This window comes from Heterocephalus glaber, unplaced genomic scaffold, assembly GCF_053883595.1.
Source record: "Heterocephalus glaber isolate CG9 unplaced genomic scaffold, H.glaber_assembly_v1.0 deba00000818, whole genome shotgun sequence".
Classification (NCBI taxonomy): domain Eukaryota; kingdom Metazoa; phylum Chordata; class Mammalia; order Rodentia; family Bathyergidae; genus Heterocephalus; species Heterocephalus glaber.
This window is the reverse complement of record NW_028258164.1, coordinates 7,160,925-7,179,329: the sequence shown is the minus strand read 5'-3', so window position 1 is coordinate 7,179,329 and position 18,405 is coordinate 7,160,925. Positions and strand designations below refer to the sequence as shown.

Here is an 18,405-nt window from a genome sequence, read left to right as displayed (position 1 = left end):
CCATATTCCTGTAAACCTAGCATGCAACAAAGTACACTCTACACTAGTAAGAATATTTTAAATGCTACTACTTTTCTGAAGAATCCTTATTTACATACGATTACTGAACAAAACCTAAAGGTACACAATTATTGAGAAGTGGAAAGTGCTGCAGAGCTTCTAGGTCATCATCCTATAACCTTTACATAATAGCAAAAACAGCTAATGTCTTCTGAGACCTTGCTACACATACCAGACAACAGACTAGTTCATTAAAATGCTAACTGCAAGTTCCACTTCACAGAGAAGTTTCTACCTGTAACTTGATCCCTGCACAATAAATAGGTGGGAAGCCTCAGGTGACTAGTAGGCCCACTCCTTCCTTCCCAAACTCCTCTCTTACTGTCTGACATTGTGGCACAAAAAAGATGGGCAGTGTCCCCCAGATCATGCCCTTAGGGGACACTTAAATGTTTTCCCGATGAGTTATTTTTCTTATTATATTTTCCCCAAAAGGTAAACTTGAGAGACAAGAGCAAAAATCAAGTTTCTGGTTCTCTTCCCCCCCACCCCCCGCCCTTATTTATTTCAAGAATAATTTCAAGCTACATAAGGGATGAGAGGGATGGCTTGTCAGAAATAATTTTTCTTAGCGCTTTTCATGGTTGTTAGTGTGACACACTCCCCCTATGGTCCCTTTCAAAAAGATTGTAGAAAGCAAAGAATCTATTTAATCTATACAATGTAAGTTCAAAGCCTCTGGCCAATGTGGATGTAAACTTACAACTTAGAAAATGACTGGTTAGACAAAATGCATTTATTCTTTTTGAATTAAAGTGAATTCACTTCAAATGACCACTTGCAATATTTTGTTTAAAAGAGGATGAAAACAGCCAAGTGAATAGAAACTCCTTCCCAAACTATCATCAGAGATTACTGGACATTTATTTTCTCTCATTTCCCTATGACGTGATAGGATTAATACTAAGTCTATACCCCAGTGGCTTACCTGTAATTAATATTTTTCTATTTTTATTGGAAAAAAATAGATCAACAACAGCTGGCATCCTTAAGGCTATATACAAAGTCAATACTTTCATTTACCGCGAAAGGGTCTGCTTGTTTCCAAGAAATCTGAGCTCCCCAGGAAACTGGTCTTATTTTCTCCGGCAGAGATTCTGGAACAGCTACCAAGATGAAGCAGATGTCCAGAAGAGCCACCACTGTGGCCACCAGCACCACAAGGCTGTCTCCATAACTGGCAGAAAGGTATGCTCCAATGGCTGGGCTGCTGACCAGACTAGCTGCAAAGGTGGCTGAGACCTGAGGGAAAGCACACTGTCACTCAGGGTCCCACCACTGAACATCTGTGGAGAAAGCATGTTCTTATCTGGGTTCCCACTGCCACAGGCACACACCTATGGGAAAACACTCTTAACTCAGGGTCTACAGGTACATCCTTCTTCAGCTTTAAACAAGACAAAATAAATGTGTTGCACACAAATTTTAAGCATGAAAGAGAATTAAAGTAATTCTGTTTAAGAATTTGTTCACAAACTTTGACTAGAGGTATTGTGGAGATCTGTGGGAATAAAAAAGAATACTAAAATTAAAATTGTGAAAATTTTCTCCATAAATAAAATATTCACTCTTTGGTCTTCTTAAATTGGGAAATGGAAATGTGCTGAGAAGGGTATAAAAACAATCTCTGAAGAACTGATGACAAAACCTATGAATTTCTCAAGGACCTTGAATGATTTATCTTCCAAAAACACTGCACTGTTTCACCATTTTATCATTTGGTGACCATTTTATTAGTGCTGAAGGGGGTGGGGAGGAGACCCTGATATTCTTATAAAGAGAAAAAAGCTATAACTGTTAAAAAATGAAACCATCTGTTGAAACCTTCTGACTAGAGGGCTGTGAATTCCATCACCCTGTCACCTCATGGCTGCTGTCCAACAGAGACCAGTCAGCAGACAGCGGGCACAACCTGAAGCCACACCACCAAGCCTCTTCACATTACATGCCAATATCCCTACATTGCAGAATGCAGTGTGAATACTCAAAAGCTCAGTGGGCACTCTCCAAATTATAAACAGATTGAGTACCAAAAGCATATCTGTAAGTTACTTAAACTTCTAATAGATCTTTATAGAAAAACAAATCATTATCTATGATTATGACATTCTTCCATTATCTGTCATCCCCCAGATGAACATAAAGATACATTGTATCAGCTGGGCAGTGGTGCATACCTATAATCCCAGCACTCTGGGGGACTGAAGCAAGATCACCACAAATTTCAGGCCATCCTGAACTACACAGTGAGATCCCTCCCCCGCCCCAACAACAACAACAAAAGGGGTGGGGGACCCTAGGGATGTAGCTAAGCAAAAAGGCACTGGATTCAATCCCCAGTATGGGGTTGGGGGCCTGGTGTGTGTGAGAGAGAGACTTGGTGCAAAAGCCTGGGTTCAGTCCCCAGTACGGCCAGAAATGAATGAACGAATGAATGAATGAGATTGGTATTACACTAAAAATTCTGTAAAAACCAAATCCACTGTGAGAGAGAGAGAGAGAGGGGGAGACAGGGGAGGTAGGGAAGGAGGAAGGGAATGTGGAGAATTCCAATTTGGGGAACAAGGATTCCTTCATTATTTATCTAGTACCTACTGTCCAGATGAAGAAGATAACAGAACTTCTGCCCTTCAGGTCTTCCCACTTTATCTGATGTCAAGCAATCATAACAGCATTGCAAACTGCAATAACATGCAAATAGATAAGAGGAGCAGTGCTGTATTCTCTGGTGCTATGGGAGCACTGGGATAGTGACACTGGTGCAAAGGAAGCAATGCTGCAGTGTCCTTAGGTGCTATGACTCCATGAGACTATGCAAAATACTGTATCTTTCTTAAAACAGTATATGTGCTGCCAAAGTGAGGACTCTTCATTAAAACTTAGGACCCTGTGTGGTCTTTTAAAAAATCTAAATACCTCTTCTTTTTTTTTGGTAGCGGGGATCGAACTCGGGTCCTTGCGCTTGCGCAGCAGGCAGTGAAACCAGTGAGCTAAATCCCGGGCCCCTAAATACCTCTTTCATTTAACATTCAAAAGGACTCTGGAAAATCAGAAAGATGACCTCACCATACAACTCCCCAGTGATTGTTAGTTTACTTACTAATGGGACTATTCATTGCTGTGGTCCTGAAAGAATGATTACTTTTTTGATTTACAAGACGAATTTCAGGAAGGAAGGTGCACATATTTCATATGTTGCTCTTTAATGGATCTCAAAATGCCCCTAAGAATTTGACGGACAAATCATGGAAGTAACTGGCAATAAGCTCACCAATCTCTGTAAGATAGGCTGCAAGGGGTGACTGTCAAAGGTAGTCACTGGCCCAGGTCATGGCCCAGATTCAAATGCAACAGCCTACTTGCTATGTCACTGGAGCCTGGCTGTGAGCACTGGCAGAGCACTGTCTCAGCTGGCTGTGTACACGGACTTGCTTCAGCGCTCCATGAGCAGACATTAATCCTACTTGTGGTTTTATGATGAGTTGAGCTAGAGAGAGTAATTAGGTCATAGTCACTTATGGTGGCTCAGACCTCTTAGAAATCTTTCTTAAAGCACTTTTCATCAGCACAACAGCTTTGTGAATAGTTTTCTCAATAAAAAAGCAAGAAAAACATCTAATAAAAATTTAATCAAAAAAATGATAAAAGTATAACCACCTAAGGCAATAAAAATGTTTAGCCTTATTTAAATATTATGCAATGCATACATGCATCAAAACATTACATGGTACCTCACATTTATATGTACAACTTTTATAATGTTATCAGTTAAAATTTTTTTTTAAATCTAATAAAATTACAGGAGAATGCATATCCACAGGCATTTTCTCCACAGGAGAAAAGTACAGGACACTAGTGTGATAAATGAACTTCTGGCACTCTTCCCTGCTCTAGCCACCATCTCTTATGGCCCACGTTGCTATCTTGCTTTCTCTAAAGCCTTCCTTGAAGCCTTCCAATTAGCTTTTCCCTCTGTCCCACACAGCACTCTACAGATGTCCTCATGTTAGGATGGGGCATGGAAGATACTCATGGGAGAAGGGAAGGAGGCAGGGCTGAAGACCAGGTAGGAGTCAGAAGGGAAGTGGGGTTAAAAGAGACATCTAAAATCAACAAAGTAAAAAAGTTGTTTTATGGAACAGCAAAAACTTATTTATACTATGTCCACCACTGACTCATGAACTTATTCATTTAGTCAACACTGAATGATACTTAACTCTACTCCAGGAATTGGGATTTTAAAAAAAAGTTAAGACCCTGGAAAAGCAAGAGACTATTTGGGTTTCTAGCATTCATCACCCTCCAATCTATTATTCTCCACAATACTGCCAGATCATCTTTCTTCTTCCACCTCTTATTGTGAACATTTTCGAACACAGAGGAATTTGGGAGAAAGGACAACACACATTTACATGTACAAGGAGGTCCACACACAGGACACATGCCCACACATGCTCATCCACACATGTACATGCTATCTTTTCCTCAAACCACTTGAGAGTAACTACTAGTCTAATAATGTATTTTCAAAATCTCTTATATCTTAGGTTATTTATTTAATACCTACTTGCCGAATAAATGAAAGGTACTTTCTCTATAGTACTGCACTAAGTCCTAAGTGTCTGACACACAGACCAGCAATAGAGTTAACAATAGATTGCTGAGGTTCTAACACCTTACTAATTCTATTTATGATCTTATTTTAAATCTTACCTTCTGGTAATTAATAGAATGTTAATTATTGTTCTAGTTAAGAAAAAAAAAAGCAGTACATTTTCTTACCCATCCATAAGCAGTACTTCGTTCATGCTCCTGAGTAATATCAGCTACATAGGCAAATATCACAGAGAATGTAACTGAGAAGACTCCAGATACAGAAATCATTGCAAAATACCACCTATAAAAAGATTTTAATTAGTCAGGAAAGAGGCACTGTATGTTCACTTTTATGACCACAGCCAAATATATCATGTAAAGACTATAAACAAAGAAGGAAGTAAATGCACATGTGTAAGTACAGTATACTTAAAGACAGAAGAAATTAAAAGGCAGGATGGGGAGAAAGAAGTAGAAACATACTAATTTTGTCATTGCTCAAAAGAGGTACATAATGCTAAAAAATTTAAAGAATAGAAGGAAAGACGAGAGAAAAAAGGGACAAATAAGGAGTTTAAGTAAAAGTTCAGTTTTAGGTATAGTCATAATTTTAAAGATAACCAACAGAATTAAAACTTTGCATATTTCCTAGCTATAGTTCACTTTACTCTTCTTTTATTTTTTGGTACCAGGGATCGAACTCCGGTCCTTGCACTTTTGAGGCAGGCGGAGGAATCACTGAGCTAAATCCGCGGCCCTTCCTAGCCACAGTTAAGAAAAAGACATACAAAACAAATGATTTTTAAAAATCTACACAAAAAGCATGAAGCCAGCACTTGGTGTTACTTTGCCAAAACTACCATTTGTCACTGATGACTGCTCTCCTCCCATGGCGGGGGAAGAGAGGAAGGCACACAGTCTGAGTGGCAAAAAAAGAACAAAAACTAGACAAAGCAGAAAGTGTAAAAGAAATTTTATATAATTAAGATTTAAATAATCTTATTATATACACAGATGCTTAAAAAAACCTACTTAACCAAGATACATCATGTAAAGGTATAAGATCCCAATGATGAATGTAACTATTGTATACCTAAAAATGTACTAATGTTCTAATAAACTTAACGGAAAAAAACCTACTTAAAATAATAGCAAACAATATGTTACAGAACATTTACTAATACAATTCATTATATTAATAGTTCTTAAGGAGAAAAAGCAAATAATCTCCATGCTGAAAAGCCATCTAATCTTGATTTTAAACAAGAAAATACCTGTATAAAATAGGAATGAGTATTTTTCATCACAAAAGGTAGCCTAAGGATGAAACAACACACTCTACATACATGAAGCCCTCTCATAACTATCACTTTTATTTAACATTATTCATTAGTCAGTACAACTAGCAAGGGCAGACAGTAGCAGTGGAAGGAAAAAGTAGAAGGAAAAAGGTAAAATTATTTACAGATGACATCAATATACCTAAAAAACCAAGCAGTTAGAAGGAAAAAGCCCATCTGATGATAAAACAAAAAGAATACAAGGTATATGGATAAACTTATCAACAATGTACAAGATTAACAAATGTACTGAAGAAACTGCAAGCTAGCAGAAGGACATTACAAAATGCCCTAATTCACTGGAGAAGCATGGTATGTTCTTGAACATAAAAATTCAATATCTAAAAATAGAAAATACAAAGATTATAGACACCCAACAAATTTACAACATGAAAAATGTTGACATGAAATTTCTAGTAATACATTAAAACATTTTTACATGAGTCAAAACCAGAAAATCTAATAGCATTAAAAACCAAAACAAAACTGAAGATGTACTCAGTGGTTCTGCCGCCTGCCTCGCAAGTGCAAGGTCCTGAGTTCGATCCCTGGTACAAAAAGAAAAAAAAAAACTAAGCTAAAACTGAAGATGTAGGGCTGGGGATTTAGCTCAGTGGTGCCACCACCTGCCTGGCAAGCACAAGGTTCCGAGTTCAGTCCCCGATACCAAAAAAAAAACAAACCTGAAGATGTAGTTCAGTGCTAAGGCACTCACCTCGCACACACAAGGTAGGCTCAATCCCCAACACAGCAAGGGGGGGAAAATAAATTGCTTCATATTCACATAGGAAGAGCATGTAAGCAACAGAAATACTGGCCAAACCACCACTCTCAGGCCTCTAGAAAAAACTACTAAGCTCATCTATTAAGTTCAACCCTTCTATGGCAAAGGACTTTGGTTACATGTTAAATACTCACTCCAGATTTATCACACTGAAGGGAAAAAATGAACTCAAATTCAAAGAAACGTAAATTCAAATCCCTATTCCAATTTAAGTAGGCATATACTAATAGTATACACAAAAGAAACTCTTGTCTATTATGATATAAATTATGTTCATTTCAGTGTCCCAATGGGCTGAAAAAACCATATATTTGCAAAGTCAACAGAGCCACACAAGTGAGGACGGGATCTTTCTCAGGATTTAACTCCTATAAATGACAACAAGGCAACAAAAGCCGCCCTTAAAGACATATTTTATTTCTATTTCTTCTAACTAATTTATTTGAGTCTTAATTTAGTAATGTCTTCCTTTCTCATTTATAAAATGGGCACGATGTCAACTGCCCAAATCGGCTTTCAGTATTACCAAAGAGATCAAGTAAAAGCATATACTTATTACATAATGATGTATCTTGGGATTGGGACCCAGGTCTAAACAGGAAATTCATTCATGTTTCACACACATTATACACACAGCCCGAGGGTAACATGATGCAATATTTTAAATAATTCTGTGCATGAAGCAAAGTTTGTGTACATTGACTTTTATGTCAATGCTCAAAAGTTTTGGATTTTGGAACATTTCAAATTTTGGATAAGGGATGTTCAATCTGTACTATTTATATGTGACCCAAAACAGACTGGTACAACACCTCAGGGCTGAGCTGCTCACCATGGGCTGATCCTCATCAGTGGAATAGGGAAGCAAGTGAAGAAAACTGTGCCAAGGAGAAAAGGCTTTCTTCCCCACACATCAGAGAGAGCGCCTATGAGTGGGGCACTCAGAAATGAGAGCAGGCCCTAAAAGAGAAACAAAAGCCTCGGTTACATTAGGATATAATTACCTACGCTTCTTATTTTCTAGATGTATTAGCGCCAATTATTTTATTGGCCCCAAAAGAGAGTAATTTGAAGCAAATATAAACTGTTATTTAGGGTTTCTTTATTTTAAAAACTGTTATTAGTACATGTTTATAGTACATAATAATTGCATTTTTTGTGAGTTTGTACATGTACATAATACATTTTAATTCTTTTTTTGCCCCCTTGCCCTCCCATCCCTCCCTGATCCAACTCTCATTCCCTTTCTCATTTGCAAAAGCTCTATTTCTATTTTTTCAATTATTTTTCAATCCCTTTCTCTTCCTTCCCTCCTGCCTCCCTCCATCTGTAGTTCCTTTTCCCATCTGAAAAATATCTTCCTACTTCCTATTATCTGTCATTTACTGTATTCTGCTCTTTATTTATATTGTGGGTTTCTCATATAAAAGAAAGCATGCAATATTTAAACTTGTGAGTCTCACTTATTTCACTTAACATTATGGTTTTTACTTAGTGCTGTATTTTTTTTTCTTTTTTCTTTTTTTGGTACCGGGGATCGAACTCGGGTCCTTGTGCTTGCGCAGCAGGTGACAAAATCACTGAGCTAAATCCCTGGCAACATTATGGTTTTTTTGGTGAGGTAGTTTCGATATGTATCCTAGGCTGGCCTTGAAAATGCAATCTTCCTACCTCATACCTCAGGCTACTAAGTCTGGAGACTCAGGCATGTGCCTCAATGGTTGGCTATGAACTACTGTATATATGTATGTTTTGATTTTTGAGACAGGGTCTCCCTTTGTAGTTCAGACTGGCCCTGAACTCACTATGTAGCCCAAGCAGGCCTTGAACTTGTGGCGATCCTCCTGCCTCAGACTCTCAATTGCTGGGATTACAGGCCTGTGCTACCACGTCTAGCTTGAATAACTATTTTTTAAAATGTATTTTTTTAAAAAACATGCTATTAGAAAAGGAAAGGAATAAAATAGCTTGCTTTGCAGAAGAAATGCTATGAAATATATGTATGGGTAGGTCTAAGATGGAAACATACACCAAGCATGTGGGAAGAATACATATATGCTCCATGCAGGGCTCAGTATTAACTGGGGCAGGGGACCCTGAATGAACAACAGCATATACTTCCAAGGAGCTTTACAGGGTATAAAAAGAATGTGTGTGCATACACGAAATGTGAAAACAAAAAGTAGATTTCTTTGTTTGTCAATCAAAGTAAAAGTTATCCCTGTCCGGTGAGCTGATATTAAGAGCAGGACAGTTTGAGAGCAATACCACCACCCAGACGCCAACTCCTATCTCCTGCTTGCCCGTTATTTACCAGTCACTGCTGGCCACTTTCACATCAGTACTACAGATATAGGGCTTGGGCAGGAACAGACAGACAAGAGAAGAGTGGATAGACATACATTCTATTATTCTTTACTTTCTTGTATTTGAATTATCTTAATAATGTTTTTTGAAAATTCTTTTGCATAGCATACACATAGGACTCATCAAAATGTGGCCCCTGATATACCTCCTATATGCAGTAATAGCAGTTTTCTGAACATACCACATGCCTCTGTGTCTTTGCACCAGTCCCTGCTACCCTTCCCACACTTGGACCCGGTCCACTGCTAAATCATTCTTTCTGGCCAGGAGCATGAAACTGCTCTTCTATCTAATCATTTAGCTACTGAAGCAGAATTTATTATACCAGTGGGAGTGGGACAAGGAACAACAAACTTTACTCACCGGGTGCATATCTCTTTTACTGTAATTTCAACACTCCACTACAATGTCTTATTATTTGTCTACACTACTGGATTAAAATTGGTATTAATGTTGGAAGGATGATGTGCCTTTTCATCTCTGTCCCCTTGGTACTTATAATAAGGCCTGATAAATACTAGCTTTCAAGGATATCTGGTCAACTGAATGAACTTCTGAGAGGAAATCAACTCACAAAAGTTTCTGAGATCACATAGCCAGGAAGGAAGAAAAAATGGAATAGATTTCAATCTCCAGTAGCCACCAGTTGACCCAGCCCACACTGTCCAGGACAGCAGATCCAGGTAAACTGAAGTAGAGAGAGGTGAGAGGATTCAATGAATGAGACGCAGAATGGAGAGAAAAGCTTTATGGCTCCTCTGTAACATAAAGTATCTATGGACATGAATCAAACTGTGTGATTCCTGAGCTACCCACAGTGGACCTCAAGGGCATTTGGTGTGCTCTCACATCAACACAGTAAGAGACAGAGGAGTTCCTTAGCTAAAGGAAAATTCTGAGCTAAGGCTGGAAAGGAAAGGGCTCAAATTTTGGACTTGTGACATTCAGCTCTGTGAATTTCAGAAAACTTTTTTTTTTTTTTTTTGAGACAAGATCTCACTACATAGTCCAGGCTGGCCTTGAACTCACTATGTAAACTAAGGTATACTTGAACCCCTGTGTGCTGGGATTACAGGCGTACACTACCACGTCAGGCCAGAAAACTTTTTATGTTGCTTCAAAATTAAGCATAAGTAGCTAGGTAGTATGAAGGTAGTCAAGAAAATAAAGTAAAGAAATTTAAGAGGGCAAAGCAGTAGGAAATAACAAGCACCACCACCAACGAATAGTAACAAAAACTTTTTAAGCACACAAAACTCAAGAAAAGTTTTTGGGAAGTTCTGTCTTCAGATTTCATACAGTGCTAAAAATATGAAATGTATGCACCACCCCCCTTTTTGGTATGATGCTGGAGATGGAACCCAGAGTTACACGACAGTCCCACGCAAGCCATTTTTAAACAAAGGATACAAGAAAGCCAAGTAAAGTTATATTTAAAAGAATCTAGTTACACACACACATTTTCTAGATTATAGATTTAAAGTGTATTTTAACATAGTTTAAATATTTAAATCAAATTCTCAGTGACTATATTTAAAATATCTTTTTTAAACTAAAATGCTAAGATATAATTAAATGAAACTCTCACCTTCTTTGAAAACTTGTATTTCCTAAAAACCAAAGACGTTCTTCTATCTAGTTCTCTCTTAGTACTCAAACTGCCCCTAGAGCCCATCAGACCACATTATCAGAGGTGTAGGACATTTTGTATTTTGACTGACTAGGCAAGTACTATATATCACAGTATTTAAAGTGCCAGGGTACAATCTGCAAGTAAGAACAAAATGATTTAAAAAACCGAACTAGGGCCAGGGATTTAGCTCAGTGGTTTCACCACCTGCTGCGCAAGCACAAGGACCCAAATTCGATCCCCGGTACCCAAAAACAAAACAAAACAAAAACTTGGAACTAGACTGACATAAAGCCATACTCTTTAGTTGAAACAGTCATTTTTTCTGGTTTCTGTTTTGTTTTTTTGTTTGTTTTTTGAGAATAAGTCTCTCTTTGTAGTTCAGGCTGGTCTTGCACCCACTATGTAGCCCAGGATGACCTCGAACTTGTGGTGATTGTCCTGCCTCAGCTTCCCCAGTGCTGGAATTATAGGCATGTGCCACCAGGCCTGGCTTGAAATATTCATTTTCATTATTCATAGTAGTTATATTCTATAAAGTCACTACAAACACTAAAGTAGTAAATACAGAGCCAGTGCTTCCAAGGGAAACAAGGACAGAGAGTGTAGTGTGGTCCTGCTCAACCTCAGCTGAAAACACTTCAAGCAACTCAAGAGTTTTCCCCTGCTCTGTACATGTCTGCGAATGACCACGAAAGCACTTCAGGAATTGATTTTGGAGGTTGAAATAAACTTCATGAATAGATGAATTTACAAATATAGGATCTATGAGTAGTAAGGATTGACTGTACTCATATGCAACCACTGACCAGTTAAAGTACTGGATAAAACATGGTATGGAAGGCAAAATTAACCAAGAGTAAATAAGTTGCTTCATTAAAGTTAGCTTCACAGTAGGTGCTTACGGTAGTACAATTTCTTGGCCACTGATTCTGACGTGGAGTTGTAGGTTCTAATTTGACAACCATCAACTAAAGCTTATTGTTCAATTTAGCATAATATTTATCTAATAAACTTTCCAAAGCATTCAAAGAATGGCAAATATAATCCACCCAAAGCAAACATATATAAATTTCACAACAGCCATCATAAAGCTTTCAAGCATGAGTTTTCTTTAACATATGTAGTTAACAGAATATTTGATAAGGTAGTTTTAATTAATCCATTTAATAGCTTTAAAGCTAAAATTAGGATTTTTTTTCCCTTTAAGTATTATAAGTAACTTTGCAAATTGAGGGAACAATGACACCAATGAAGAATAAAGAACAAAGTCTTACTAGTCAATTGTTTCTGAAATATTTTATTTTTCTATAAAAAATTTAACATTTTATGAGAAGTTTTCAGGTTTAGTAAGAACTTGTAACATTTAAACATTAGACTTATTTGATTGTTCACAGTTTATTAGTGACATTAATCTTTCATTTCTTATGGTTATTTATATAAATTGGGAATCAGAGCTTTTCACACAAAAGTAGTATTAAATAAAACAGGGTTGTTCATCTTTCTGCCCCAGGGCCTAGTGAGACCTTGAACAGCACAAAGCTTCCTCCCAGGGTCAAATGTGTCATTTAATAGGGAGTGTGCTACATGTGACTTTTACTCAATTATGTGAATGCCAGGAAAGCAGATTTGGGAAACAGGGAAGTCTTTAGAGAAGGCAGGAAAAAAGGGAAAGAGAGAGAGAGAGAGGGAGGGAGGGATAGGAAAGGATAATTAGAAGGCTTTCCTCCATCTCTATCTTAAAATTCTGATTCCAATAAGGCTCAACACATGTTTTAAAAAGAGCCAGCATTTACATATGGCCCCCATTTCTATGCCTTTCACATGACTGCTGCTCCATGTGAGGTGGGTGCCACCAGGGTAGGTGGCCTGACTCATAACTGTGAAGGTAGGTAGGATTCAGTGCAGGTGTTTGTGTGGCTCTATGGCCTGACCCCTAACCCCATGATTTGTACAAATTATTCAATTAATTTATTACTGATAGTACACTGTTATAAAGTCTGTTCTACATTGCGTGGCATCATTTCTGTCAATGAGGTTACTTTAATGATCTTATTTATAGATTAAAAAGGATCATCTTTATTCTAGTTCCAAAGATTGTGTGTTCGTACAAAAGGATTCTATACCCAGTAATTCCAAAGAGCAGCTATGAGGAGGGGTTGGAAGATATCTTGTGTTTTCCCCTAAGATTTCCTTCTCTCTCTCCTTTTTCTTGTGGTGCTGAGGATTGAACCTAGGGCCTCCTGCCATGTTAGGTGAGTGCTGTACCAACTGAGCTACATTCCTAGCCCTTCCCTAAGATTTCTTAACAATATTAGTCAATGTTTTGTGTGTGCTTAGGCTAAACTACTTAGTTAAGCACTGCTTGATGATTTAAAATGCAAGAAATAGTTCATGGTAATTCCTGGCCCTATAGAAACCCATGAAATGTCCCTGGAAAAGCATCCTGGCAGAGGGTCAGAGGGTGTAACGACCTACCTGATGAGATTCAACAGAGAAGGCCACACCAGGGAGAAAGGCATCTGTGTTAGGGAGCCTCTGAACACCCCTCATGGCCAAGCCCCAGGCTGGCTCGCTGTTTTCAAAAGCCCTGGCTACAAGGTGAGAGCCAAGTATGGCTACAGTACACCAAAGAATCTAGATAAAAGTAAGAACACCTGCCTTTAACCTGCCTTCACACTAATTATTCCTAGTGCAGATCCACCTAGTGTCCCTGATGCCAGATCCCCTGACATACTTCATTTAAGTTGGTGTGGCCCACTCACTGATGAAGATATCAAACATTACATAAAACATAACCCATGCTAAAGAAAGCTCTCTTCTCATTATTAACATTGAAATTTCAGGAAGTTTTAAAACAGACACTGGGTAATAAGAATGAAGAAAATAGTCCCTCCACATGCTCAACTTAATCAGCAAATAGTACACTTCTGACAGTATAGCCAAAACTCTTGTGGTTAGCTTTATGTGTCAGTTTCGTTAGGCAGTAGCACCCAGTTATTTAATCAAATACTAGTCTAGGTGTTGACATGGTCAACATCTACCATCAGTTGGGCCTTAAGTAAAAGGGATCATCTTAGTATTTTAGGCACACCTCATTCAAACAGCTAAAGGCTCCAACAGTAAGAATTAAGGTTCCCAGCCTGCTGGATCCCTACAGATTAAAGACTTCTTAAGTACAATTCTATCAGCCAATTCTTTAAAATAGATCTCCTTCCCTTTTTTTGGTACTGGGGATCGAACACAGGACCTTGCGCCTTCAAGGGAGGCATGGTGCCACTGGGCTAAATCCCCAGCCCTAAAATAGATCTCTTAATAGTAAAATAATAGAACAGACACACACACATATACATGCACACCCTATTGGTTTTGTTTCTCTGGAGAATGCTAACTGATAATTTTTATTCCTATTCATACAATAAGTCCTTTCAAAAGTTTAAATCTCATAAAAACAAAAAGTACAGCCAGGTCTGGTGGTGCAACCCTGTAATCCTAGCACTTTGGGAGGCTGAAGGAGGATTGGGCAATTTCCAAGGCCTTGTCACACACAAAAAAAGGAAAGGACTGGGAATGTAGCTCAGCATGAAGGCCCTGGGTTCAATCTCCACTATTGGGAGAGGAAAAAAAAGAGGAGGGAGGGAAGGAAAGGGAGAGAGAAAAAGAATAAAGGAACCGAGAAGTAGTATCAATCTGAGATTTTGTTTTTTACTTTACAGCTATTAAGATGAATAGGTACTAAATTGATAATCATTAAATAATGAAGGGACACTTGTAAAATAAAATGCAGTCATTAAAAGATGGAACAGCCCATCCCACGCTCCGCTTAGCACAGCCAACCAGCGCAAGCTGAGAAGCCAGGCAGCATGAAGCCCCCAGCTCTGTTCTGGTCTCTGCTCAGGCCACAGTGAGGTCCCAGGGGCGGCTTGGAGCCCCTGCCCCATCCCGCGATCTGCTTAACAGCACAGGTGCCTGCAAAGCCCAGTACCGCTCCCCTCCACCCCCGTCTGCGTCAACAGCCCCCCCCCCACCTCTGGGCTCCTGGCTTTTCTGCTACCTGGTTCCACACTACAGAGGCACAGGGGATTATAAAGGCCCTTGTCCTGAGTGCTACAAGATAGAACAGAAGTTAGTAAAAGAAAGACGACCACTCAGGCTCCTCGATGAAAACTGAAGGTGTCGGAAAAGTAAAAAGAATCTCTACAATAAAGACACACCAGACCACCGTACTTGGTCTGCTACTGGCTTGCTGAGACTCATTGACTTGTATATGCTCACGGCCGCCTACATTGCCTACTGTGACAGCAGAGACATACCCTGAAGGAGGCCCATCGTTTTCATTTTTTGTTATTTGCAAAAAAGAAAAAAATTTTTTTCTCTTATTTTTAATTCTTAATTTTTACTTTTTTTCTACTCTTTTCAAATTTTTACTTTCTTTTTTCTTTCTTTTATCTTCTCTCTCTCTCTCTCTCTCTCTCTCTCTCTCTCTCTCTCTCTCTCTCTCTCTCTCTCTCTCTCTCGTTCTCTCCCTGTCCCACATTGCTCTTCATCTCCCTATTTGTTCCTTTCTGGACTGAGTTCAGATTTCTCCTTATTTTTCTTTTCTTCTCTTTTTCCTTCTCTTGATTATCATTAGTTTTAAAGGAAAGTAAATATGGTATCTACCCTCCCTATTGCTGTTAGGTGGTTCTGTTCACAACTTTGTTCTTTCATTCTGCCTTTTCCTCTTGTCTAACAATTTCTTAGAGTTTGTGTGATCTTCCTGTGTCTTCTGGCCTCACCACTAGGTTTTGCTGATCTTTCTACCTGTCCCTCCCACCCCAAAGCCTTCTAACTCCCCATTGCAAAGGGTAAAGTTGCTATATTGAAGAGTTTATTCACTATAAACATATGTTGGGTTGGTCCTCTGTTTTGATTTAATTCACACAGTTAAATGTGATAAGGTTAATAACTACCCCAAATTGTCATTTTCTAAGCTGTGCTTGATGCTATGGTGCTGCTGATTGTATCATTTGGGCTAAGATGTTGTGATTGATCTAATCAGTTTTCCTTCTTAGTAAAATGAAAATGAAATAGCCTCAGTCATTAGAGTCTCAAAACCTAAACACAAGCTATATCTGGATGACACATTTGAAAAGCAATCATTCCACAGGGGTTTTAAACACAAGCAACAAAGATACCTACATTAAGCAATTTTGAAATATCAACCCAGGAATTAAACCAAGGACAGTACCAAAAACAAAAATGAGAAGACATTTAAGGCAAGAACAAATGTAGACTTCCACGCCACAAAAGGCAAATTCTGGGGGAAATGAGGTGGAAAAGTCTGACAATCAACCACCTGGATACCCGAACTGATAGCACAGGAAGTAACAAAACAGATGAATGAGGCTCTAAAAAATTCAAAGCAGAAATAATCTCCCAGATAAATGCAGAGATGATGAGCAGAGTGAAAGACGTGATTAGAGGGTCTAGAACAGAAACTGATAAAATAGATGAGATCAGAAATATGCTGGAAGCCATGAATGCCCAGCATAAGAAAGAAATGGAAACCATGATCGCCCAACATAAGAAATGGAATCCATGAAACAGATTCAAACAGATATTCAGGAGATTAAAAACTCCACTGAAAGCATGCAGAGCAGACTAAGGGAATTTAAAGACAGAATATCAGATACAGAAGACAGGACTGCAGTTAAGGACCATGAAAACAGAGATTTTCTAAAGATAGTAAGGGACCACGAGAAATTAATCCAACAGCTGCTAGATGATGCAAAGAAGAATAACGTAAGACTGATAGGAGTCCAGCAAAAAACAGGAGAAAGTACAATTGACATAAAAAAACTGTTCACAGAAGTAAAAGTACAAAACTTCCCAGACAGAGGTGGAGAATTGGACATACAGATAAGTGAGGCATATAGAACTCCAACTAGCCATGATCAAAAAAAATCTACACCTAGACATAGTAATAGTCAAGATCCCAGAAATGCAACAGAAGAACAAAATTCTATAGACAGTTAGAGAAGAGAAACAAATCACCTACAAAGGAAAGCCCAGCAGAAGCATGGAAGATTTCTCAACGCAGACCCTCAAATCAAGGAGAGCCTGGAGTGAAGTTATTTCAAGCCCTAAAAGAAAATAACTCCAACCTAGACTGTTGTATCCTGCAAAATTATCTTTTAAAATCGATGGGGAAATTACATACTTCCATGACAAAGAACACCTAAGAAATTTCATGAACACCAAACCAGCACTCCAAACAATTTTAAGCAATATCCTAGATAAAGACAATGAAGGTCACAACTCCATGAGGCCCAACAGAGGGAAGCCACCAGGCAAGGTAAGACACTAAAGGAAAGGGGGGAAAATAAGAAATAAAAGAGCCAACAACAGTAAAACATCATGACAAGGATGAGTCAATATCTATCAATTATAACTATCAATGTTAATGGCCTCAATTCACCAATCAAAAGAAATAGACTGGCAGAATGGATTAAGAAGCAAAATCCAGCAATATACTATATACAAGAAACACACCTAACTCAAAAGGAAATCCATAGACTGAAAGTAAAACAATGGAAAACAGTTCTCCATGCCACAGGAACCCAGAAGAAAGCAGGGGTAGCAATCTTATTTGCAGACAAAGTAGATTTCAAACCAAAACTAATTAAGAGAGACAAAGATGGTCACTACATCCTTGTGAAGGGAATAATCCAAGAGGAAGAGATGACAATCCTAAATATATATGCACCAAATACAAATCCCCCCAACTATACAAAACAAATATTAATAGACATGAAAAACCAAATAAACACTAACACAATTGTAGTGGGGGACCTCAATAGCCCACTATCACAAATAGACAGATCATCTAGACAAAAAGTTAACAAGGAAATTCTAGAACTGAACCAAGCTATTGAACAAATGGACTTAAATAGATGTTTACAGAGTGTTCCACCCCACAAAATCAGAATACACATTCTTTTCAGCTGCACACGGGTCATTCTCCAAAATAGATCACATGCTAGCTCATAGGACATGTCTAAGTAAATGTAAAAGAACTGAAGTTATCCCCTGAATATTATCAGACAATAGTGTAATAAAATTGGAGGTCAATAACATAAGAAACCACAAAACTCCCACAAACACATGGAAATTGAATAACACCCTCCTGAACAACCAATGGGTGACACAGGAAATTAAAGAAGAAATCAGACAGTTTCTACAAGCAAATGATAATGCCAGCATAACATACAGGAATCTATGGGACACAATGAAAGCAGTTCTACGTGGGAAATTCATAGCAGTGAATGCCCATATAGGACAATAGAGAGAACTCAGTTAAATAACCTAATGCAGAACCTCAAGCTCCTAGAAAAAGAAGAGCATAACAAACCCAAAGCTCATACAAGAAAGGAAATTATAAAGATCTGAGCAGAAATCAATGCAATGGAGACTAAGAGAACGATACAAAAAATTAATGAATCAGAGTTGGTTTTTTGAAAGAATAAATAAAATTGATTAACCTTTAGCCAGTATTATCAAAAAAAGGAAAGAAAAGGCTCAAATCCATGCAATTAAGAACAAAAAAGTTGAAGTCACAATAGACCCAGCAGAAATCCAGAGGATCA

The 18,405-nt window shown here is 38.3% G+C and overlaps 1 protein-coding gene and 1 pseudogene across 2 annotated transcripts in view; one reads left to right on the top strand and one right to left on the bottom strand.

Annotated features, from left to right (window-relative positions):
* The window catches only part of Slc71a2 (solute carrier family 71 member 2), a 78,515-nt gene that overhangs the window by 13,864 nt on the left and 46,246 nt on the right, over positions 1-18,405 (bottom strand). For both annotated transcript variants that reach the window (XM_013065226.3, XM_013065225.3), the window contains 3 exons: positions 7,613-7,740; positions 4,843-4,957; positions 1,084-1,302 (listed from right to left, as the gene is read on the bottom strand). In XM_013065226.3, the coding sequence (XP_012920680.2) occupies positions 1,084-1,302; positions 4,843-4,957; positions 7,613-7,740 (462 nt within the window). The remainder of the gene's footprint in view (positions 1-1,083; positions 1,303-4,842; positions 4,958-7,612; positions 7,741-18,405) is intronic.
* LOC147828946 (small nucleolar RNA U3) lies at positions 5,477-5,561 on the top strand (annotated as a pseudogene).